Genomic DNA, 26,334 nt, shown 5'->3' with positions numbered 1-26,334 from the left:
GCAAGAGGGAAGAGATATGGGAACATATGTATATGTGTAACTGATTCACTTTGTTGTAAAGGAGAAACTAACACACTATTGTAAAACAGTTATACTCCAATAAAGATGTTAAAAAAATAAAATAAAAAAAAAATAAATAAAAAATAAATAATTAGTAGCAGGGTATGGTAATTTAAATTGTGGTCCTGATGTTTGTGTTATGCAGGACTAACCTGCATAACTAAAAATGATTTGGGCTGAATTCAGATAACACCTGGGTCTTTACAGACAAATTCTAGGTCACTTGCCTGAGGCTGACTTGTAAATTATCTTAACTCAGAGTGTGGAGTAACACTGATACTGAATGTTAACACCTCTCCAGATGCTTGGTAAAAACTGTTGTTCTTAATTCAGTTCACTGGAATGTAAAAGAAAACTTCTGATCTATAATTTAAAAAGAAGAAAAAAGTTTGTAATAAGGAGCACTGGAGCCCATTTTCACGCATTTTAAACCAAGAAATGTGTAACAACTGATCTAGGGATAAGTTAACCTGGTTTTCTCTAATAGCTATCAAATTTTTAAATCCGTTCCACAAAGATATTCATTGTAATGTAACAAAGTAGGGTAAAAGTTAAATAATGTTATACTCATATAACATGAAATTATGCAGCTATTTAAACTATTTACAGTTTAATGTAAGAAAAACGTACTTTTTTAAGGTAAGAAAATGCCTATGTTGTGATATTAAATGAAAAAGGTAGAATGAAGAGTTCAACTATATAAAACCATGCACTGAATATGAAGGAACATAATAAACAGGCCATTTTGGTGATGGGATTGTGAGCAATTCTAATTTACTTTATAAATATCAATATTTCCCATATTTTCTATAATGAACATGCATTACTTTCTCATCAGAGAACTACATCATCTTCAAAACCAATATTATTTGATCTTTATTATCTTCCTTTCATATAAAGTTGCCTGGACCTCCAATTCATGCCAATCAGTCATTTCCTGAAGAACCAAAAATTTGGGCATCACTTAGGTGTGTTTGTGTTTTTAATTTTTAACACTATGACATGGGACGTTGGCAGGGATCTGTGTTTATAGATTCTTAAATATATGTTCAGTTATTCATCTGCAGTTAATTGCAGCCATGTGCTGTGGTGGGAAGAACATGGATTTTGGAATCAAACAGACTCGATTAGAATTTTGGCTCAGCTGCTTATAGCTTAACCTCTTTGAGCCTCCATAAGCTTCTGGAAGTAAGCTTAATAGGCGGCAGCTCGTATTTTCCAAGTGTCTATTGTGAGTAAGGGACAGTGCTAGTGCTAGTAAGGGACAGGGATGTCATAGGAAATAGAATAAAGAATAAATAACATGAGATTTCAGACCCACAGAATGGTGGCATATTAAGAGGGCTTAGAGATTCCCATGTTCCCTCTCTTCAGATATAGTAGTCAAGAAAATAAGTCATCTAAGCAAATAAATGAGTTATCACGAAGGCAAAGGAAGACTTATTCTTTGTAAATTGGGATGAAGGCAACAAAACTTAATATGAGAAATCCTAAAAGCTAAGAACTCTACCAATAACATACATAACCTGTTCATTTTATTTTTACTAGGCCCTAAAACTCAATGAATGTAATTTCCCTTATTGTACCTGCCAATTAACCTTTAAGGGATTAATGTTCACTAATGATCACTTCATAGGAATCTACAAAGCCCAGGGGAGGCAAATATATGGGGTCTACCTCCCCTCTCCCACAACAGACATATTCTGGAATTCCCTGACTGCAGCCCACTTTAGTGGCTGTTTGGACCTCTTTCCCAAGTTCAAGTTCCTAAGGGTTGATGGTGCAGGCTTTATGCACAGCCAGAGGCTCAAAGAAGAGGTCAAAGAACAGCTGTTCGTGGAGGATGTGGATGAAGCTTGGATGTGCAACCTTGAGAGTCACAGGCATGCCCCCAGGGCCCTCACAGTGCAGGAAGGAGCTGCAACTAGGAAGGGAAGTGGGGGGAGGGACTGGGAGCTGGGGACTGAGGCCTGCTCTCCCTGTGCTGAAATTTCCAGTGCAGGACTCTAACAAATCTAAGTTCTAACCAGGTTTTCCAGTCTCAGCTTCCTCTAGGAAACTAAAGTGCAATGTACAGAGGTGGGTGGGAAGGGGATGTGGGAGGGTGGAGGGATATCTTGTGAGCAAAGGTTGCCTGGCTTGGACTGGGCAGTGTAAAGAGAAACCTCACTAGGGAGATGGGAGATGGTATGTAAATCTCCATTTTGCTGTGGCCACACCCGCTGCGTAGGAACTGAATGAATAGAAAGTAGCTCTAATATATATATAATACATTTATGATTTTGGCATCTGTTAAGCCAATTTGCAATGACACAATGCTTGCACAAAACTTACCACATTATTGGGCCTTTCTAAATAATGACATAATTTATAACTGTTCAGAAAACCATTCGTGAAAATAACTGGGATTACCATTGAACTAGAAACCAGGAGATAATTTGCGTGTCTTTCCCTCCTTCCCCCAAACCATTTCATTTTTGGTAAAGATCCCAAGGAGATATTTGCTAAAATCAATATCAGATACAGTTTTACAATATTAGAATAACAACATTCCTTCTGGGAAACTATTAGAAATAAATAATAACAAATGCCTTCTCAGCACTTAAACTTGTGATCATCAAGATCTTTGCTATAGGAATGTGATGAAGATTACATCTTCTCAGAGTTACAGATTTAATCAAAACAAAGGATTGATTTCCTGGCCATGATAATAGTATTCTGAATGTCTCAGACTGTCCACAAAAGTCAAATAAATGATAAAAATTTGATTTTGAAACTGAAAATTCCCAAAGATCCTCTATTATACTCATTTTATGGAGAAAGATGCTAAGGTTAAGAAGGCTGTGGAACCTTCTCAAAGTCTCAGAGCTAGTTAGCGGCAGAGGTGCTCAGGTATCTCTCTTACCTTCACTAGAGCAGTGCATCTTGTTAACTTTCAGTGTGAACTAGAAGTTTGGGTCTAGACCTATAGATAATGTCAGAAATTGCTCCCTATACACAAAGCAGCCACTAGAATTAAATCAAAATATTTAGAGCCTCATGGAATCAGTCTTAAGGGGTATGAATCAATGTATCTATGTTTCAATAATCCTATTGTTCCTTTGTGAAAAATCGATATGTTCTTTTCTTCCTTAAGTATATTTGGATAACTGGACCTTGAAAAACTCTGAATTAATTCTCCTAAATTTTAATGCACTTCACTGATTTGTTTTTGGCTTTTGAAAATATAAACTTTACTTATCAGATCATTTTTGTATATTATTGATACTTTAGCAGCTAGCACACAAGATCAAATATCTGCTAGTTTATCTAGGAAATAGGAGCATTGTATGACATTTGTTTACTTTAAAGATTACTTAGACCATATAGGCATGGAGCCCAAACCAAAGGTATTCTCTACTTGGTGAACAGATTCAAGAACTTTCTTAAATGATAGAACTTCAGATGAATTAAATCTATAACTTGACAGCAATATGAAGAAGTCATGAGCTTTCTGAAACTAGAAAAAAAATTCTCAGATTTGTAAATAAGAATGAATATTTTATGCAAGAAAAGAATGACTGGATATTTTTAATAGCAGATTTATTGAGATATAATTCATGTACTTTAAAATTTGCCCTTTCAAAGTGTACAATTTAGTGATTTTTAGTGTATTCACAGACTTGTTCAATTATTAGCTCTATCTAATTTTAGAACACTTTCACTGTGTCCAAAGGAAATTCCATACTCATTACCAGCCCCTTTCAACCATAAATTTACTTTTTTATCTCTATGGATTTCCCTATTCTGGAATCTCATAGAAATAAAATTGTACAATATGTAGCCTTTTGTATCTGGCTTCTTTCATTTAGAATATTGTTTCAAGGTTTATCGATGATGTAGCATGCATAAGAACTTCATGCCTTTCCATGGCAGAATAATATTCCATTGTATGACTATATCACAATTTAACCATTCATCTGTTGATGGACATTTGGATTGGTTCCACTTTATGGCTATTATAAATAATGTTACTATGAAGTTCATGTACAAGTTTTTTGTATGAACACATGTTTTCAATTCTCTTTGGGTATATACTTAGGAGCAGAATTGTTGTTCATGCAGTAACTCTTTTAACTTTTGAGAAATTGCCAGACTGTTTTCCAAAGTGGCTGCACCATTTTACCTTCTCACCAGCAGTGCACGGCAGGTGATGATTTCTCCACATCCTGGCTAACGTTTGTTATTATCGATCTTTTTGATTATAGCCATCCTACTGGGTGTGAAGTAGTATCATTTTGTAGTTTCGATTTGCAGTTCTCTAACAAATAATATTGAACATCTTTTTATGTGCTACTGGCCATTTCTATATCTTCTTTAAAGAAATATTTATTCAAATATGTGGTAGGCTGAATAACGTCCTTCTAAAAAGTCCAAGTCCTCATCTCTGACCTGTGAATATGTTATATTATAAGCCAAAGAGACTTTACAGATGTGGTTAAATTAAGAATATTGAGATAGGGAGATTATCCTAAATTATGTGGATGAGTTAAATATAATCACAGGAATTTAAAGAAGGAGGCAGTCGAGTTATAGTCAGAGGAGAGAGTTGACAGAAGCAAATGTTGAACTGATGCTCTTTGAAGATGGAGAAGAGGGTTGTGAGTCAAGGAATTCAGGTGGCCTCAAGAAGCTGGGAAAAGGCAAGGAAATGGATTGTCCCATGGATTCTCTGGAGCTGCCCTATGAACATCTTGAGTTTATTTCATTGAGTCTGATTTTGGATTTCTGACCTCCAGAACTACAAGATAATAAATTTGTGTTATTTTAAGCCACCACGTTTTTTACAGTGTGCTACAGTATCAATAGGAAATGATTGCAAGTCCTTTGCCAATTTTTTAATTAGGTTGTCTTTTTATTGTTGAGTTGTAAAAGTTCTTTACATATTCTGAATACAAGTCCCTTATCAGATATATTATTGCAAATATTTTCTCCCATTCTGTGGGTTGTTTTCTAACTTCCTTAGTGGTGGCCTTTGAAGCAGAAAAGCTTTTAATTTTGATGAAGTCTAATTTATCTGCTTTTGTTTTCGTTGTTGCTTTTAATGTTATGATAAGAAAGCACTGCCTAATCCAAGGTCATGAAGAATTACTCCTATATTTTCTTCCAAGACTTTTATAAGTTTAGCTCTTACATTTAGGTCTATGATTCATATTTAGTTAAAAGTCCAACTTAATTCTTTTGAGTGTGGATATTCAGGAGTCTTGGCACAATTTGTTAAAAAAGAGGGGGCATGTTTGCTAAAATGCTATTTCATTTAACCCATAGAGAGATTTATTTTATTAGATTATGTAACAGTTGACGAAAATCAGAAAACTGTTGGATATGCCTTTCTAGTTGTGAAAGACTACACTTGTATACTTGGCATACTACCAGATATGTAGCTGAAATTATTCTTCTTGTTTAGAAATTTTCCTGTGTAGTTCTAAATTGTTGAGGACTTGTTATTACCAGTCACTATTACCAGTCACTTGCTAATTGATTTTTTTCTTGTCTAAACAGGTTGTCAGCATATTTAGGGCTGATAATTTGATTTTCTTTTTTTTGGGGGGGGGGGCTGATAATATTGATAGAGGAAATCAAAGGACAGAGGACTGTTCCATCTTACCCTTTTTCATTCTGTGGGCAGAGATGGAAGGAAATAATCTATGAGTCCACTGAGATCCCAATCATACTTTTTTTCTAAGGAGAATGCTGGTGTAATTTGCACTGGATAATGAAATCTCCCTTCTCATGAAAATCTTCTTGTTCAGGGCAATGGTTGGGCTTTTGTGCTGCTTTTGCCTCAAAACGATAATGAAAGAAAAGTTCACACGGCTTTGAAGACATTGAGAGTCTTTGTCTTTGAATGAAAAATTTAGCATTATTGTAGTCATTTGGTGCAAGAGACACACATTTGGTGGAAGTTGACATGTTGGACTTGGTAACTCAAGGTTTTTGTTTCCCACCATCCAAACTAATGCAAGTTCAATGTGGAGAGGTATTCTATGGAGTTAGCAATCTCTTATGCTGTTTCGCTTACTGGATATCTTTTATTTCCTTAAACAGTCTGAAAGTGAGTCTTGGGAGTAAGTTTCAGACTGTGATGCTTGAAAGTTGCTCCCTTTCCTCTGCTTAGTGCTTCTCATTGGCACAGAAAAAAAATTTAATTTAGGTTTGCCTTCTCCATTTCTAAGTTATATGATGTCTTCATCTCCTGATGATCTTCTTCTTCTTCCTTTTCCTTTTTCTCTCTCTGTTCTTCCCCCTTGCCTCTCTTTTCCTCATGTTATTATTTAAAAATTACTAGTGAGTTAATGGGTATAAATTAATGAAAAATCAAAAGGATGAATTGCCGTATGACAGCCAAAGGATGATGTTGTAATTTATACACAGAGGTTGTGTTCTTGAAACATTGGTCCTTTACCTCTCGCCTTCAGTCAGTATAGTCAAGCCTCAGTATGAACAATAGCATTCTTATTTGAAATCAACATATATGGCTTTTATAAGGACGAAGCCAACCTTACTCGTAAACAGACATAGAAGGAACAAATGAAGCAATGAACTTAAAGAAAACTTGTTTTTTGGGTTTTTTTTCCATCTTGTCTGGGAGTAGAAATGATTGTGCTGAGGGCTAAGAGATTAAATTGTGTCACTTGTCAGGAAATTGGCAAGTAGCCATCTCTTCTGCCTGCCGCTACATGCTGCTTTTGTGCTGTGGATGGGTTTAATAAATGCACTGTTGTGTAAAATGTCATTGCTGCTTTGCCAAGCGGAGGCTGTCATGTGATAGCTCTTCCCCAGGATGACAGGTCAATATTGGTCCTCAGCAATCCTGAGACTTGAACCCACACAGAGGGCATTTTTATGGTTCAGATACAAAGGTTGAAATAAAAACCATTCTTCAAAGCATGGACATATATCTATTTTGCTCTGGAAGAAAACCTAATGTTCTTTCAAAAATGTTCTAACTTTAAAGATAGGTAATGTTATCAAATTTTAACAAAAACTTCTAGAAGAAATAATACAAATGACTTGTTACATTTTTTTAAAAGTTCAATCTTTCTATTAATCAAATAAATGCAAAGCAAAGCAAGGAAAAATATATACCATTGTTTGCCTTGGTAAACAGCCTAAAATCATATACATTCAAGCACATGAAATGCTGATGACACACTGTAAAATAGTCCCTCCCTAATATCAGTGGTAGAAGTAAAATTTGGTACAGTCCTTCTGGAAGGAAATTTAGCAATATGTATAAAATTTCTTTAGAATGTTCGTACCTTTTGGTGCAGAAATTCTACTGCTAGAAATATATCCTAAGGAATTTATGAGAAAGTCAGCAATGTCTTCCAAAAGATTGCCAGTTATTTAAAATGTGGAGAAACTGAAAACAACCTAAACTACTAACAATGTAAACAGTAAATGTATTATCAAACAGCAATTAAAATATGTATAAGGCTTTTTAAAAAATGATATGGGGAAAGGTTTATGAAATAAAGTTATGTGAAATGAAACAAATGCTAAACATTATATACAGTGTGATCTAAACTAAATGGAAATAAGTAAAATAGCAAAAAAATTACCAGAAATAAGTGTACAAAAATGTTAATACTTATTGACTCTATTTAGTGTAAACATGAATGTGTTGTGTTTTGTTTAGTTTTTATCTACTTTTCTGAATTTTATACATATTCCTCAAAGGACAATTATCGTATCTATAAAAATATATACACAAGAAAAAGAGGTTGCACAGGAAAAGGATCACTATCCAAAGGAATTCATTTAAACCCTCATATGCTCTCTTGCCTTGCCTTTTAACTTAGCCTTCATCTCACATTTTCCTTATAGCTTCTGGCTCTCACCCTCCCTCCAGCCCAGACTAACATCCTCAGCCATCAGATGTAACAGTGTATTTCAGCTAATCTCTGTATCTGCTGTCCCTCACCTTGGGGGACTGGTTTCTTCCCTATTTCTGACCTTGATCCACCCCTTGTTTCTGATTGCTTTTCACATCTTGCCTCCAGGTGTGTGAAGGGCCTGAGCCCAGCCATGAGGCCTGATCAGTGTTTCTGAAGATCAGAGTGTGGTAGTGCTGGCAGAGACAAGCCAGTCTGCACCTCAGCCTAAGTGAATATTAGGGTCCAAAATGCCACAGAGTCCATATTAGCTTTTTATTGCTCCCTGACAAGTTACCACAGCAGTTGCAGTTTCAAGCAACGCATTACAGCTTCCTGATATATATGCTCCTACTTATAATTTACCAGTAAGGGAACTGGAGCACAGAGAGCTTAAAAAAAGGTCCAAGGTCACTTAGCTAGAAAGGAGAACTTGAAACCCAGGTCCTCTACTCCAAATAGCATGTTCATTCTCCTATATCTCTCTGCTGGGGCAACCACTGGGACTGGAGTTCAGTTTGGAGTCGATCTAATTAAGGAGAAAGTCACCTCTCACCTTATCTGTGTCTTAAACCTACACACTTGCTTTATATTGGGTGTGATGGAGCACATACAGGAAGACTTTTCATAATGAACTCAGAACTCCCCAAATAATGTAGATATTAATGTTTTGTTGCTCCTTACAAATTACCACAAATTTAGCAGCTTAAAACAAGACCTATTTATTAGCTCACTGTCTGTATAAGTCAGAAGTCTGACACAGTGTGGCTGGAATCTCTGCTCAGGTTTTCACAAGGCTGAAATCCAGGTGTCAACCGACTACATTCTCATCTGGAGCTGTGGGTCTTCTTCCCAGCTTATAAGGCTGTGGTAAGACACAGGTCCTTGTAGTTGTGAGACGGAGGTCCCTGCTTCCTTGTTAGCTATCAGCCGGAGGCCTCTGTGTGCTCCTAGAGGCCAACCTTGTACTTTCTCACACGGCCTCCTCCATCTGCAAACCAGGAACAGTGCCGAGTACTTCACAGATTTTGAATCTCTTTGACTTCCTCTTCTGCCACCAGCCAGAGAAAGCTCTCTACTTTTAGGGCTCATGTGATTAGATCAGGCTCACCTGAATATTCTCCCTATCTTAGGTCAACTATGCCATGCACTGTAACAAAATCACAGGAGTGATAGCTCATCAAAGTCACAGGTTCTATGGATTAGGGTGTGGAATCATGAGAAGTCGCATTTTTAGAATACTGCTTACCACAGTGTGGCTTTTTTTTTTTTTTTTGCGGTACGCAGGCCTCTCACTGTTGTGGCCTCTCCCGTTGCAGAGCACAGGCTCCGGACGCGCAGGCCATGGCTCACGGGCCCAGCCGCTCCGTGGCATCTTCCTGGACCGGGGCACAAACCCATGTTCCCTGCATCGGCAGGCGGACTCAAAACCACTGCACCACCAGGGAAGCCCCACAGTGTGTCTTTTAAATGTCATTCTTTTTCCCTCTGCAGTATAACTTAGAACATAAATACATGGACATTAGACGCAGACTGCCTATGTTCAAAGTCTGGCTCTAACATTTACTAGCCATACAATCTTGCTAAGTTACTTAACCTCTTATCTCAGTTCCTTGATTTTCTTACCTGAAAAGAGGGAGTAATAAAAGTATAGGTCTCGTCAAGTTGTTATACACTTTAAATGAGTTAATGTGTCAGAAAAGAACTTGGCACACTGAAGTACTATGTTGTCCTTGCTGTTAGTATTATTGACCTGATTATTATATATCCACCAAAAAGTCCAGATTACTACTCTCCTTGGAGCAGGCCTAACATCTCACTTTTCTGGGCCTCAGCTTCTCTTTCAATTTTAGTATTATTTAACTGTCAAAAATATAATTTATAATGTGAAGGATACATCAGAAAAATTTTTACAGGTTCCTAACTCACAGCACCAAAGAATTTGTCAAGTTAAAAAAAATGAAAACAAAACTATGTTTAGTTTGTGGGCTTAGTTTTTAAGTAAGGGAAACATAGCAGATTCAGTTGACTGTATTATAAACTTGAGAATAGAAACACAGAACCTTTTTTAGTACCATACCTGTTTCTAAATGGGTTTTAATTTCATGTTATGATCAAGAGAAAAGGGCATGTGAAAAGATAGGAACAGGAAGCTTAGGGAAGGCCGTAGAGGATGAACGGGAACTGAAAGAAAGGTGGAAGGGATGAGAGGAGAGAAAAAGAAGAAGGAATGGAAGCAATAGAAGAGGAAAGACCACTGAGAGGTAGAGAGGGCTGGTAAGGAAAGGGGGAAACATTACTAAAATTTACTGAGCATGTACTATATGCTTGGCATAGCTAGGGACTTAGGTTATCTCACTGAATCCTCAGAACAGGTATAACTGTCATCACTTTATAGATGAGAAAAGAGCAACCAAAAGAGTTTAATCTTTCCAAAATCAACTATGTTAGTATACAGGCATCAGAACCTACATCTTTCCAGAGTTCATTGTTATTTGCTGATTCCATGTTCACAAGGACTAATGGTGAGATAGAAAGTACTCCTCACACATTGTTAGTCCAGCTTCAAAGAGTGTTCCTGTTACACTGAGAAAAGACTTCTTAGATGGGCTTAGGTGTTACTGCCACTTAACACTACCTTAGACCATTAATTACTTGAGTCAAGACATTTGGAGTCTAAGGGTCCAAAAGGATACATGCACCCAGTGTTCATTGCAGAACTGTTTACAATAGCCAAGACATGGAAGCAACCTAAATGTCCATTGACAGAGGAATGGATAAAGAAGATGTGGCACATATATACAATGGAATATTACTCAGACACTAAAAAGAATGAAATAATGCTTGCAGCAACATGGACGGACCTAGAGATTGTCATACTGAGTGAAGCAAGTCAGACAGAGAAAGAGAAATATCGTATGGTATTGTATGGTATCGCTTATATGTGGAATCGAAAAAGAAACGATACAAATGAACTTATTTACAAAACAGAAACAGACTCACAGACTTAAGAGAATGAACTTACGGTTACCAGGTGGGAAGGGTCAGGGGAACGGATATTTAGGGAGTTTGGGATTGACATGCACACACTGCTATGTTTAAAATGGATAACGAACAAGGACCTACTGTATGGCACAGGGAACTCTGCTCAGTATTTTGTAACAACCTAAATGGGAAAAGAATTTTAAAAAGAATAGATACATGTATATGTATAACTGAATCACTTTGAGGTTCACCTGAAACTATCACAGCATTGTTAATCAACTATACCACAATATAAAATAAAAAGTTAAAAAAAAAGACATTTGGAGTCTAGTTAAAACAGACCCCCCAAATGATTTATGCCTCAGGATAAATCACTCGACTGAGCCTCAGCTTTCCCATCTGTAAAATGTAGGCTTTGAACCAGATAAATTGCTAAATTCTGAAATCTATCTTAATGTCACGCTGCCAGATTTTCAACTGAGTGTTATTCTTGAACTGTTAGATGTCCCCAAACCATTCAAGTTCATGGCAGGAAGAAGTAAGGTGGGAACAGTCTCAGTGGTAGTAGCAAGGACCTATCACAAAGAACTGGAGACCCACACCAGAGCTGTCTTCACATAGGCACAAGGCTGTGATGTGGATTGGGGAGTTGGTATAGGGTTGCTCCTGTTAGGACCATTGTTCAGAGCTTTTCAGGTCATTCACTGCACAACCTCACCAGGCAAAATTCACATACACAGTCATAGGCCACGGTCCTGGCTCCAGGAAGCCAGAACAAAGACCAGTGGGTAGAGTTCATAATAAAAACAACTGTGGATCAGTAGAAAAATAGCAAACTTTGGAATTGTTCAGAGTTGCCCATTACCATTGTGAAAAACTTTATCTTTGGGAATTTTTAGGCCAGGACCACATGAGGTAGGGGATTCTCCTATTGAATTAGAGTTTAGAGAGTACTTAAGTGATATACAGGACTCGATTTTGGAATGTATTCAAAGTTAGATGGGTGATCTTCTTAAAATATTTAATTCTTAATTTCCTGAGTCCATATTATTATGGCCATAATAACTGTACCTGCCTCATATGGCTGTGGTAAGTGTATAGAAGATTGTGTGTCTGTGTGTGTCTGTGTGTACCTACATCTCTATTTATATTATCAACCTATCTGTCAATCAATCAATGTATCCATCCATCCAACCATCCACCCACCTACCAACCTATCTACCTACCTACCTATCTATCTTAGCCCAATGCTCCACACATGATGAAAGCTCAATAAATGTTAGCTGTCATTATGATTATCCTCTTTACAACTATTGAATGACGCTCCCAACACAGCAGAACTTCCTTTTATCTCCCTAGGCATGAGCAAAGAGTGGTGGTACTCTAAGAGATGCATTTTTCTTTCTTAATTGTAGAATAAGCACGTAACATGAAGTTTATTTTATCTGAAGCTAAGGGCCAAAGTTTGGCTGAGGCGAAAGTTCCCCTACTTCTAGGTAAACAGTGGTATGAAATAATGATTGTGGCCCAGTTTTCTGAAGTTTCCTTTAACAACTTTATTTCTAAACTTTTAAAATGGAGCCTTTCCAGGGTCCAGTATTAGCAATCACTATCCCCACCATGAGTCCTAGAATTACACAGCATCTAGTTCTAATCTCTCACTCTGCAGCATGGACATTCCCTCACCCAGAAATTAATTTAGTCAATTCAGCCTGAAAATTCTATTCAAAAAGCATGTGTCTCCTGTGGGAGCGTCACTCATTTCTTTTCTTGTTGATAGGGGATGCCGATGTACCTGAAAGAAAAGCGTGATTTTCCTCCACAAGCTGCAAAGATGCGGCTGTCAAAAGTAATCACTGCATCAGAACAGTTGGATAGGGAAAAAGTGTCCTTGGCTGCTTTATAAAAAAACAGTAAGCTAGCTTCTTTATGCTTAAAAAAGCAGACTGAGGAAGGGCAGGGCTACAAAGCTTACATTTCTGTCACTTACGTCACAGTTTTCAGTGTGGCTCCATGCAAGCTAAAACCATTCTTACCTACAGGCCTTGGCCTGTGCTACCCTCTCTCCCTACTCATTAATTTACCCTCCTTTCTCTTCTCATTTTATTTACTCATTCATTCATTCATTCAAAGACTCTCTCATTCATTCAGCAAGAATTTATGGATTCACATCTATAATATAACTGCTTGGCCTGAGGAGATTTACAATCTAGTAGAGGTGCTAAAATAACATTGGGACATGCTTTTCTCCCCAAGGAAATCTCTCCTAATTGTTCAATCTACAATTCCTTTAGCTAGTGTTTTATTTATTTATTTATTCATGTTTGGCTGTGTTGGGTCTTCGTTGCTGCGCACGGGCTTTCTCTAGTTGCGGCGAGCGGGGGTTACTCTTCATTGCGGTGCACGGACTTCTCATTGCGGTGGCTTCTCTTGTTGTGGAGCACGGACTCTAGGTGCGCGGGCTTCAGTAGTTGTGGCACGTGGGCTCAGTAGTTGTGGTTCGCAGGCTCTAGAGCACAGGCTCAGTAGTTGTGGCGCACGGGCTTAGTTGCTCCGCGGCATGTGGGATCTTCCCGGTGGAGGGCTCAAACCTGTGTTCCCTGCGTTGGCAGGCGGATTCTTAACCACTGCGCCACCAGGGAAGTCCCTAGCTAGTGTTTTGATATCTGATAGAATTTTATATTATTTACCAAGAGCCCCATGTGGGTGACTCTTTTATTTTGCCAAATAATCTTTAGTTCTTTAAAGAGAGGGTCCCTGGCTCAAGCCACCACTATTCTATCCTGAGCAAGATCTGGCTCTACTCCAGCTACAGAACCTCACCTAGTATTTTTCAACCAAGATACGTGATTTCCTTCTTTCCTGGGACCACTTGCTTCTTCTCCCTCTGTGTTCTCATTCAGGTTTGTGGGGTTAATAAATTATTTTTTTAAGACTCAGACTGGAATCTTCTTACAGAATAGCTTTTCAGACTCTTTCCATCCAAACTCCTACAGAAAGCCCTTATAAATGGTTGCCAAATCCAAGAACACACACAAGGTGCATAACATGGAATTTCTTTGCTAACACTATGATAGTTACAATATATTGTTCTCTATACATTTTATTCTTTGCTCATCAGCTCATAGTATTCTTCTTTCCAATCAGACTGAAGGCCTCATGGAACAAAAGATACATCTGTATCCCTTCCTCACACTGCCTGGCTCAATGTTGAATGTGGTAGCCATCAACAAACACAAATTAAATACTAGCTGAAATTCAATAAGTAATAAGAGATCTGGAAAGTCATTACTGAAAGCTTGCTTTGACAGTCTTCTCTTTCAAGTACAGAACTTTTGGAGAATTATTACTCTCGAAAGGCACAAGTACGTCTCATTGATGTGGCAGATTTACTTTCCAAATAATTCTAACATTTCAGATCTTTACCTGAGTCTGCCATCCTCTGCTGCAGCACCTCCAGGTATAATCTTCGTAATAAATATGCCAGGGTCATCTCCAATGTGGGGATTATCTGTCCCTCCAGCAATACTGAATCCCAGGCCAGAATTCCCCTGTAGAAACAATAAGCGGACATTAAATGATGTGGCTGTCACCTAAACCTAGTTCCCCTTGTACTCTGCATTATCATCTTACTACTCAAATGGAAATCAGGTGATAACAGCCTTGTATGCAAAGCTATAAAGTGCACTGTCAGCAGACAAAGGAAGGTCAGAAACAACACTCAGGTTTGTCCCTGCATTGCAAGAATTCAAGGGCCTTATATTTTTGTTTCTAAGAAATGCTTCCTTTATTAGCAATTAAAATGATCATTATGAAGTAGGAAATAAAAGCTTACAAACTGTGTAATATGAGAAAATGTAAAAAATCATTAGTGTCCATTGTAAAAATTATACACACATACGAAAAAGAATGGAAGGAAACAAGTCACATGAAAAACATTTGATTTGATAGAGTAGTGAAATTTAGGTGTTTTCATTCTGCTATTTCTGGTATTGTTGCTCTAATACTATTTATCCAGCAAAGAAACGTGTTTTCCTAATAATAAGGAACTTTGACTTCAGAAGGCAGGGACCTCTTCTAGAGTCATAGCAAATGTGAGACACTTTTCAGTAATAAACAGGTTTTAATTTGCTGTAGATACAGACAAGCAATGCATTATTGTTGCAGCAAGTAAATTTGAATAGTTTATACTCTAATATAGCTTTCATACTTACTCCAGTAGACTATAGTAATTGACATCCAATGTACATATAGCCCTCTAAAATTTGTATGTAATACATAATTAAACATCTCTCCCAAATTCACAAACCGTCTTACTTATTTTTTATTTTCATATGCTTTTTAAATCTGCATCTCCATGGCTACATTATGTTTCCATACTATATTCTATTTTTTTTCTATTTCACATTATATTTTAAGCCATTTCCATACAGCTAGATAGTCTTTATAATTATCCATTTAAATGACTAAATAATATTTCACCCAGGTCATTTATTTAACCAGTCCCTTGTCACTGGATATTTAATTTCTCTATATACTCTTACAACAAATATAGCTTACTAAATTTATGATCATTGATTAAATTTTGCTCTTGGGTAAAAAGATGAGGAATAAGAATTTAGTAGTTAATCCAGAAAAATTAATTAGGGCACTCAGTCAGAAAAGTTCAATGTTAAGATAAGATCAAGTATAACTTGACAGATATACTACCACTGCAAATGTCAAGGTAATGCTTAGCAATTTTTATTGACTGAATTAATAAAACTGAATTTCAGAGGGTTGTTTTCACAATTATACGTTGAAAGATTGAAGTTAATAATTCAACCACAGCCACTAAAATCTCGTCTTTGTACTTCTGACTTCTAATTCTGTTTTCTTTGAAAAATTCCAGTGTTCTTTGAACAGAGATATTACTTAGCAGTAGTCAAATAATGAATTTATTTAATATTTATTAAACACCAGCAGTAGTCAAATAATGAACTTATTTAATATTTATTAAACACCAGCTTTGTGCCTGGCACTGGACTAAGCCCTGGAGCTACAGCAGTGAATCTTTCAGTTTATGAGGTATACGAAAGGCAAGTGCAGAGTGTAAGAGTGGCTGACAGGAAAGCCACACATAGGGACTTTTCCTGAAGGTGAAGAGCACTTAGTTACTTTAAGTGGGTCAGGGTGGGAGTTGGAGAGGAGGACAGAATGTTCCAGGCAGAGGGAAGAACATATGTAAAATCCCTGAAGTAAGAATGGGTATGCCAGGTCCAAGAAACAGACGATGAGGCTAGAATGAAGAAAGCAAGAAGGAAAATTGGATGAGATGTGCCTTGATCATTAGGTTCTTCAGAGCAGAATGTATGTGAATCCATTTTTGGTTTTAATTACCTATTGACACTAGATGACTGCATTGGTGTTATATGAATATCTTCTACATGACTGTCTTGAAGCTAAGGCTTTAGGGATTAAGACCAGGTGATTTCTGCCTTCATGGAGTTCAAGGCAGAGCAGAAAAGACAGTGATAGTTTGGTGTTTGGTGATCAGTACATTTTCACTGTATAACCTCAACTACAGTGTCAGGTCTATAGCCACCAAGACGGTATTTAGGTGACTTATGAGGCAGCAGAAACTTATAGAATAAGATCTTGGGTTTTAGAAGGAAACGATGGGAAGATGAGTATTTTCAATGTAATTTGGGTTAGCTCCAGAAACATCAACTAGAGTATATTGGTCTTACCAGAGCTGACACCTCAGGGATAACAATTTCTTCATTAATAGGGGTAGGGAAGGAGGCAAGCAGAGATGGGGAGATATTCCAATGATTTCTCCTGATAATATCAAAATTTTTGGAGAGGGCACTGAATACTATGTCATTTGAGAAAAATATTCATGCTCCAGCTCTTAACCCTGTCTCCTTTATTTCTAGCTTCATACTTTAGCCCCCAGGAACACTGAACTGAACTGTTGTCTCTTTCCTGCACAGTATACATGATAGCTCATCTCTTGGCCTTTACTCATGCTGCATTCTCTACAAGAAATCTCCCACCTTCCCCCTTGATGGTTTAGATGGCATCTGCTCCAGGAAATATTAAATGACCACCGCAACTCCTCTTCATTGGGTAAGTCACTCCTCTTTCGAGTTTTTGTAAATTTCTCTGCTTAGCTATGTCATATACTGTATTATTTTGACATTATATATTTATGAGTCTATCTTCCCTTCAAACTGACCTTATAGTAGGCAGGAACTGTACAATATTCATCTTTGTTTCTTGGTGCCTTGTGTGGCACATAGTATTGTTCATTAAATATTTGATGAATGAATGAACAGACCAATTTATTGAGAATATTCAAGTTATAAAGGGAAGACTCAGAAAGGACACAACAAAAGTTCACAATGTGTTAAGGAATATAATACAGAAGTAGAAGCCATGTTGTTCTGTGTGGCTCCAAGAATAAAAATGGAAAGCCCAGAAATTCAAATTGTGACTTAGCTGAAGGATGAATGATGAGACAAGAGCTGTTCAAATTGGGAATAGGCTGCTTTGCAAGGAAGGGAGGATCCTTCACTCAATGGCCAGCTTGGCTAGACACTGAACATGAGGGATCCAAACATCTACTGAGAAGTTAAACTGGATGACTTCAAAGGATTCTTCTGGATCTCTGGCTAGATTTGCAGGAAAACGGTTCTTGCCAGCAGAAGAAAAGGGAATGCTATAGGAAACTTTAGAGGGGGATGTAGGTCACTGCTGTATTTTTTAAAACTTATTGTATGAATTCACAGACCTTTGAAGCAACAGCTTTGCTGACAACCTAGCAGTATGTAACCATCGTTTTTAGAATTGACTCTCATATGGAGAATATGGTGGCTCTGGAATTTACTAACATACATGCCCCTGCCCTCAAATCCACTCTGAGGAAAGGAAGGAATGAAAAAGGAATGAATGAATCAGAGAATCCACAATGAAAAGAGGTAGGTAGAATTCTCTGGCAGTCCAGTGGTTAGGACTCTGCGCTTTCACTGCCAGGGGCCAAGGTTCAAACCCTGGTTGAGGAACTAAGCTGCAAGCCAGGCAGCACGGCCAAAAAAAAAAAAGAGGTAGGTAGAGACAGAGTATAACTGGACCTGTGTTTCCAGTCCCAAAGATTCCCAAAAGCTTTTGTATTTCAGTTAAAACCAGTCTGCAAGTTGGGCCTACCCAGTCGCCATGGTTCCTTAGAAGAGGCTCATCTGAATTCAGCTAAGGAAATTATTTAAAGTGCTTTCTCTTCTTCCCTTATTATTATCTCCCAGCCATCCCTTTCAGGCCTTTGCTACCAGCAGCAGCATTCAGTGGAGAGGGAGAGATAAAAAGCAGCAGTGAAATTACTGCCTGCTCTTCTCCACGGCTGAATCTCTCCAGTCCCCTGACAACTGTCCCAGAGCCAGCCAGCCGCAAGGGCAGACCCCAGAACCTCTCTCTCTGAGCACCCATCTTTCCATGTGAACAGGCAGATCCCTGGATGACACCCTTAGATCCTGAAAACTGTGACCAATTAAATGAGTGTTGGTACATGACACAGTCAATGGAAACTGCAAGGTGCCATGCTGGTGAGGGCAGCCTCTGTATAGAGTTCCAGGTGGGACGCTGTTTCCTTGCAGTTGGGCAGATTCCACACCTGAGAATGTGGCTGGCAGGAACCATTCTTTCTCCTGGTTCCCAGTCCTCCACATTGGCTGAGTCTCCCCCAGGAGAACAAGCCTATTGTCTAGCCAAGTTGTACTTTCTCTTTCATGTACTACACTCTATCTCCTCTCAGAAAGAAAAAATAATTAGCAAAAAGAAGACAATTTCCCATTTAATTGATGGTTGCAAATATAAATACAATATCCTCAGAAACTCCTCTTTCATTAAAAAATTTTTCTCTAACAGAAAATTACCCCCAAAATGGGATTGTAAAAAAGAAGAGGAAAATAAAGTGATATCATAATCATATATATTTTTAGAATGTCCTACTGACAAAGAATTTCTTTGATTGTCAGAAGTTCCTACTTTAAAATACTATTTAATCTGGTAATTCAATTCTAGGAATTTATCCTAAAGAAATAACCAGAGATGTGTACAATGATTTATGTTCAAAGCTTTGTGGCAGTATCATGCTTCTCCTCCTAAAAACAAAACAAAACAGAAAACAACTGGTAACCGGAAACATCCAAACAATGGAGAAATGGTTAAAAATACTGTGGTATGTCTATTTGAATGTGGGACTATTTTGGAGCCATTAAAACTGTGGTGATATTTAATGACAATAGAAAATGTTCATTATACAAATGTGAGAGGAATAAAAAGTGTATGAAATTTTAATTAAAGTATGATCACCACTAAAATATTAAAAATGACTTGTTTTTAGTAAGAACATTATTACTTACTAATTAGTAATAGTAAAACTATAATAATTACTATTATTATAATATTAAGTAATAATTCAAACTACCTAAAAGGGAGACTTTTTTTAAGTTATAAAGCTCTTAGTAAAATACTAAAAATGTCCTCAAGGGAACTAATGTTTATTGCATTTTTCTTTTTATGCTAAACACTGAGCTAGGCTTCTTACAATCCTCTATCTGGTAGACAGTATTTTCCCCTTTTTATATATTAAAAAACAAAACACAAAAACAAATAAAAACAAAAGAAAAACCCTGAGGCTGAGAAGAGTGAAGTAACTTACATAAAGACAGAAAGTAAGAAAATAGTGGAATTCAGATTCAAACAGGATTTTTTAGGCTCCAAATACTAATTTTTTCCCTGTTACATCATACTGCCTCTTCTGGGTTAAACAAATAATTTGATGGTAAGGAAATAATAAAAACAATAGCAATAATAAACCATTAAATTTTTTTTTGAAAAGAGTCTAAACCACTCCTATCAGTATCATAAAAAAATTCAAAAAATTTGTAATGGAAAAGCATGTACTTGGACCATTCAGACCTGGGTTTGAGTATCAGCTTTGCCCTACCTGGATGTTTGACATTAGGTACCTTTCTTAACTTTGAGTCTCGTTTCCTTCTCTGTAAAATGTATGTAACAGTAACTACTTCACAGAATTGTTAGAAAGATTAAAGTAAATGACATATGTACTAGCAGAGCATAGATCCTGGCACATGGGTGATGGTCAGTCAATGTTAGTTCACTTCCTTTGGTTTGACACAGCACTGTTAACCGGGTCCTTACAAACATGAGGACAATAAAGGCAAATAGAAGTTAGACAATGTATTCTTTCATTCATACCTTCATTTATTCATCCAACAAGTATTTGTTGATGAATTTTAACCTACAATTTTACTATATGTTATTTCGCTTGGTAAAGATAATTTAGTTACACATTCTAAATATGGAAGAAGGGATGGTTAGGTATGTAGTATTGAGAATTGTTGGGTAAATAAATAAAAGCTAGATAAGGGAAGACTCAAACACTATTTTTTAAACTTTCAACACCTATGGCCTGTTTTGATACATTGAATTTTTTTTTTTTTTTTTTTTTTTTTTTTTTGTGGTATGCGGGCCTCTCACTGCTGTGGCCTCTCCCGTTGCGGAGCACAGGCTCCGGAAGCGCAGGCCCAGCGGCCATGGCCCACGGGCCCAGTCGCTCCGCCAGCAGGCAGACTCTCAACCACTGCGCCACCAGGGAAGCCCTATACATTGAATTTTTGTATATCCTGTAACCAACCCCAAGATTTCGGTGCATTCCCCTCATTTCAGCAGGATTTATATGTTCCTTTCACTCCCTGCCAAGAATGTCAAACAAGCCTATTGTCTGCATATCTGCTCCAGCAAGACATTTATTTTTATTTACTATAATTTATACTACAATATAATATATATGTTATTTTCAAGTATATAATTATACCTTAGTCTCCCATCTGAAAATTTCTGACATGCACTGAGATTGAACATTACTAGTGCACAACTTGACAATTGATCAACAAATACAATAGAATGGTGATCAATATAAGTAGGTAGAATAAAGATTTTTTTAAAAGTTAAAACAGATAATAACATATTAAAGAATTCTGTAGGCTATATGCCAGGATAAAAACATCACTTGATAGAAAGGTCTATTAGCTGGCAAATAATCTTCTAAGTTTTCCTGAAAGTAATTTTATTTTAGGCAGTAAATCTAGAATGGCACAGAGAATAAAAAGATATATTTTTCATAGTTATTACCTGTTGAAAATCATTCAAAGTCTTTCTCTCATCCACTTTCTACAACATACTGCAATATTAAAAGATGAATGGCCCCAGGCCCCTTATTAGGGTATAAACATATGAATGTAACACAGACATTCCTAACTACTGTTGCTTACGATTAACAACAACAAAACATTTTCCCCCTCAAATTTTCCTTTTTTGTTTTTTTCTTCTTAACATGCTAACAATCCATGTATCTTTGGCTAAAGGTCTTAGCCCTGGAATAAGAGATGCCTGTTTTCACTCAGTTACAACTTCTAGGAGTTACATTTAGGATGTCCCAAAGTTTGCTTTATTAAACTGTGTTTTTTTGGAAGCTGCTGAGTAGAGGAGCCATCAGGAGATCTGCATTCGGGGATTGGTAACTGTTTAGGGGAAAGAGTTTTAAGGCGATGGCGGAGAGGAAGCAGTTTCAACAAACAGGTGGACAGAGAATGCCAGATTAGAGTAGACCAAAAAATTTATGAGGAGGAAATGGGTGACATAGTGAAGGCAGATTCCTGTTTCTGTGAAAGAGTTCTGTTCTTAGGGGGGATACATGGTAGTATCTGATGAGAAGGAGGCAGGGTAGTAGAAAGATTTTAGAGGATGGCAGGGAGGGGACTCAGCATATCTGTGGCTAGGGGGAAGAAGCCCATGGAAAGGGAGACTGAAGGTACAGGCGAGAAGGAGAGTGCGTGGGAAACAAATCTTGACAAAGGAGGAGTGAGAAGAGGGTCTAGAGTCCAGATTCTCTGAATCCTACCATAGGTACTGGCTAAATACATGTGCTATAGCCATACCAAGGAATACAATGGTATCATGAGATGAAAAGATCTTTACAGTACATCTTTTTTTTTTTTTTTTTTTTTGTGGTATGCGGGCCTCCCTCTGTTGTGGCCTCTCCCGTTGCGGAGCACAGGCTCCGGACTCGCAGGCTCAGCGGCCATGGCTCACGGGCCCAGCCGCTCCGCGGCATGTGGGATCCTCCCAGACCGGGGCGCGAACCCAGTTCCCCTGCATCGGCAGGCGGACGCGCAACCACTGCGCCACCAGGGAAGCCCTACAGTACATCTTTAGATAAAGAAAATAGAAAACAATATAGGATTTAAACTTTGATTTCGCTTTGTAATATATATGCATAGAAAAAATTTGGAAGTATGTTCACTGACATGTTAATATTGCTCATAGATATCAGAATTATAGACCTTTTTTTCTTTTGTCATTTTGAGCAAGTCCATCATTAATTTTTCCTTATAAATTTTAAACACACACACATTACATTTGTAAAACCTGTCTAGCAAAAGAACAAAGGAAACTTTGCTTTGAGATAGCATAACTCAGCCTTGGCTTGGGAGAGGGATACCTTTTCTCCTTTACCAAGTCCATTTTGTCTCACCCTTTAGATAAAATTATAGTGTTATTTTCAGGGGGAAGAAGTTATAGGGTCCTTTTAAGATAGAGGAGAAGGAAACCGAAGGAGTTCTTGACTGATGACATGTCTTTGCTCTATATATTTAGATGTCAGGACATTAGAGGGAAAAGTCTAGAATGAATGTGGAGACTTAAGTAAAGCAGTAAAGGGTTGGAATTGCAGCTGTGAGGCAAGAGAGACACGTTGGGATCGGTAGGTGTCTGGTGAGCAGCACTGAGGTGGGACATCGTCAGTGTGATTATGAGATTTTCTCCCACAGAGTTTAGTAATCTTGAACAGCAAAAAGGGAAGGTTTGATTGCCTTAGGGCTGAGGTTTGAAAAGCAAATGTGGTTGACTCTCAAAGGAATGAGTATATAAATCACAAAGGATAGGAAAGGAAGAGAAGCAAGGAGGATGCTCAGAGACTGGATAGATAGACTGAGGTCATAACAAGGTCAAATGATGGATTTATGGGGAACTGGGAACAGAAGAGAGGGTGGCAAGCTGTGGACACGATGGGATTTTAGGGTTCAAGATTTCAGAGATGGAGCAACACTCATTGATAGTCATGGGAGGGCATAAATGTCAAATCATGTGACTGTATTAAAGTGATGGGCAAGTCAGAGTTGTAGCCGACACTGAAGTTTCCTTGGAAGAAAGAAAGAGACAAAATAGACAAAAGAAGAGAAAAGGGCCAAAATTGTTCAGTGAGAGTGAGGAAAGACCCAGGGTAAAGATGAGAAGAGGACTAGGATGTGAGGTAGTGTGGCAGTTGAAAGGGTTCCAAGTAGAGGAACAAGATGTGCCAAACCCCCATAACATCTCCTTGAGGGTGTACATGAAAGTTTTCTGAACACCAGACCTAGGAGTAGAGGTTCCTGGAGAAACTAGGTTTTCTTCACAAGGCATGACACGATAAATGTGGCATTTTACTACAATTAATTCAAAGACTTTGTATAGGATGAATTAAGAATAGGCTTTATGGATTGAGTCAGAAAGCAAGAAGAATAATTTGGGATCCAATATAGTGTTTGAGCTGTGAGTTCTTAAGATCTGATTTAGGACATTGTCAATGACACTCCAACTGCAAAATGTTTAAGTAACATCTATCTTGTACCCTGCAACAGTATTTAACTGAATGCCACCAGAAGCTAATATATACTTCTCAACAGCTACCTCCATAGTCTCTTAACGTCTTGATCATTTTTTCAATGTAAGCTGTTAACAATGGAGTCCCTCTCCTGCATGCCCATTAAGCCTTCTATTTCCAATGACATCTCTTCTTGTGTTTTCTGAAAACTTCCTGGCATATGAAGGATTAAAGTATATATCTGTTTAGGACAGTTTATATATAGAAAATAAGAAGGAAATGGGGAAGCGTATGAAATACTCAGTTACCACATCAAGGAATCTGATAGCCATCCTTGACTCCTACCTGCCTACCAGTCCCCGCATTTTATTAAACATCATGACTTGTCAATTCTCTCTTTGAAAGATCCCTCAAATCCATCCAGCTCCTCTCAACTTCATTTATCACTGCCCGGCTTAGAACTTCATTAGTTCTCCTCATTGATCCTGTGGCTTCTGGGCCTGTGTCACTTCACTCTATCCTTCTCATGGCAGAATGTGATCAAAATAACAGATATCAAACTCAAATGACAATGAAGGCAGACAAGACATATAGGATGGCAAAATGGACCCAGGAGAGGTAAAACAACACAGCAAGAGTGTGGTTAAATGGCAACTGGTCTTCGTGTTGGGAATAAAATAGGGAAGAGTGGGGATCAAGCATATATCTCATCTAAAGGGAAGAGGTACTATTCAGCTCTTATGGATGGTGGGCACCCTAGAATCAGGGCCTAATGTTGGGAGATTGTTTTCCCCCGCTGAGGGAAGCTAGGAATCAAATTTTCTTAAGTAAAATACCAATTTTCAAATGTTGGAAAATTATTAAATTGAAATATATAGTTCTTAGTCAACTATGCTCCCTGTAACTGGCAGTTTGAGAGGCACATTCCATGACTGCCACACAGTGCAACATTGTGAAGACCAAAGAAAATATGTCCCCAAGCCAGAGATATGATCTAAGTATCAGCATTTTGTAACTTGCTCACTATTTGACTAAGTTGTATTTTCTTCTGTGTAGCTTTATACGTCCCTTGGTAGCATGTAGAGAAAAAATGCCTGACCCAGAGTAGATCCTCACTTTCTCCTTCATTTTCTTCTCTATATTATTTTGTGCTTGGTTCACAACTTTACTATTATACGCAGCACATTGTATTGTATTGTTTACTTGCTTATCTTCCCTATTCTATTGTGAGCATCAATCCAAAGCATCAAAACTGAGTTATACATTTTCTGTGCCCGAATCATGTAGTACCTATGCATGAAAAGAACTGAATGCATTCTTGCATGAACTAAATTGAAGGGCTTCTTCTGCCTGAAATACTTCTTCTCTTGTTGAATTCCTGTTCAGACACCAAAATTTACCTCAAATGCTATCTGCGATGTTTTCTCCAACTGCTCAGGCATACATGATTGCCCTTTCTTCTGTGATTCCACACAATTTCATTCATAATGTGATTAAGACCACAAAGTTATTTGTATATGTGTCCCTCTTCCTCCAGATTCTTAGCATCTGGAGGACAGGGGATACACTATATTTGCAATCCAATTCCTGGTAAGAGCAAATGTTCAGTAAATGTTTGCTGAGTTAAAATAAACTGAAGATAATATATATAAAATAGATAACCAACAAGGACCTACTGTACAGCACAGGGAACTATACTAAATATCTTGTAATAACCTATAATGGAAGAGAATGTAAAAACAAGAATATATATATATATAAAACTGAATCACTTTGCTGTACACCTGAAACTAACATAACATTGTAAATCAACTGTATTTCAATAAAAATTTTTAAAAAATCCTGAAGAATACTCTAAATAATTTGTATGAATAGCTAATAAGGAAAGGTCAGGTGAAGGGGATAAAGGGGGGGTTACTTGATTTTAATATAAGAGGGCTAAAGGTTAAATCACCTAATTAATTCTATATTTATTTGTTTGAGTACCTACTATGTGATCAACATTGTATCAAATTCTGTGAACAAAAGAAAATAAAAGACGTCGTTCTATTTCTGAAGGAGCTTAAATCTAGTTGGGGAGATGTGCCATATACATGGGAACAGGGTGGTGGGTGGCATGACAGTTCAAATTTATCTTTGGCTCTTCCTCTCCCTAGGCCTTCTCTCCATCATTTGCTAAGTTTTTTTCATTCTATCTATTGAGTACCTCTTGTTTTCATCCTCTTATTTCTATTCCCACTTCCTCTACCCTAGCTAATTTCCTCATTTCCTATTGCCCAGGATACTGCAAAATCCCAGTGTCTGGGAATGATCACTTTATACACCATTTCTGTTGATTCACTGTATTTCAAAAGTATAATTTTTCCCAATTTCTCTCATATCATCAATTTAGATCTTCTTCTCTATTCTATTCCAAATCTTTGAAAACCACCAACCTTTGAACAAAACAATCTTTTCACTCTTTACTGAACCATGAGGATTTTTTAAAAAGGCTGATTCCTAGAGTTTTTTTTTTCTCTTTTTCTGGCAGTTTACACTTATTCTTTCTTTTTACTACTTTTTGGCAGTACTCTAGGTGCTTATTTGTTACAACCTACAACTAAAAACTTATGTCCCTTAAAAGTAACTTTCCTTTGAAGTGGTAACGGGAATAACTAACTGTGGCTCTGA

The 26,334-nt window shown here is 37.5% G+C and overlaps 1 protein-coding gene across 11 annotated transcripts in view; it reads right to left on the bottom strand.

Moving 5' to 3' along the window:
* Nucleotides 1-26,334, bottom strand: part of DLG2 (discs large MAGUK scaffold protein 2) — a 2,147,153-nt gene that overhangs the window by 607,676 nt on the left and 1,513,143 nt on the right. For all 11 annotated transcript variants that reach the window (XM_028501170.2, XM_055091363.1, XM_024131657.3 and 8 more), the window contains one exon: nucleotides 14,388-14,512. In XM_028501170.2, coding sequence (XP_028356971.1) covers nucleotides 14,388-14,512 — 125 coding nt within the window. The remainder of the gene's footprint in view (nucleotides 1-14,387; nucleotides 14,513-26,334) is intronic.

The sequence above is a fragment of the Physeter macrocephalus genome, chromosome 16 (genome assembly GCF_002837175.3).
Source record: "Physeter macrocephalus isolate SW-GA chromosome 16, ASM283717v5, whole genome shotgun sequence".
In the NCBI taxonomy this organism is placed as follows: domain Eukaryota; kingdom Metazoa; phylum Chordata; class Mammalia; order Artiodactyla; family Physeteridae; genus Physeter; species Physeter macrocephalus.
This window is presented reverse-complemented; position numbering and strand designations above follow the sequence as displayed.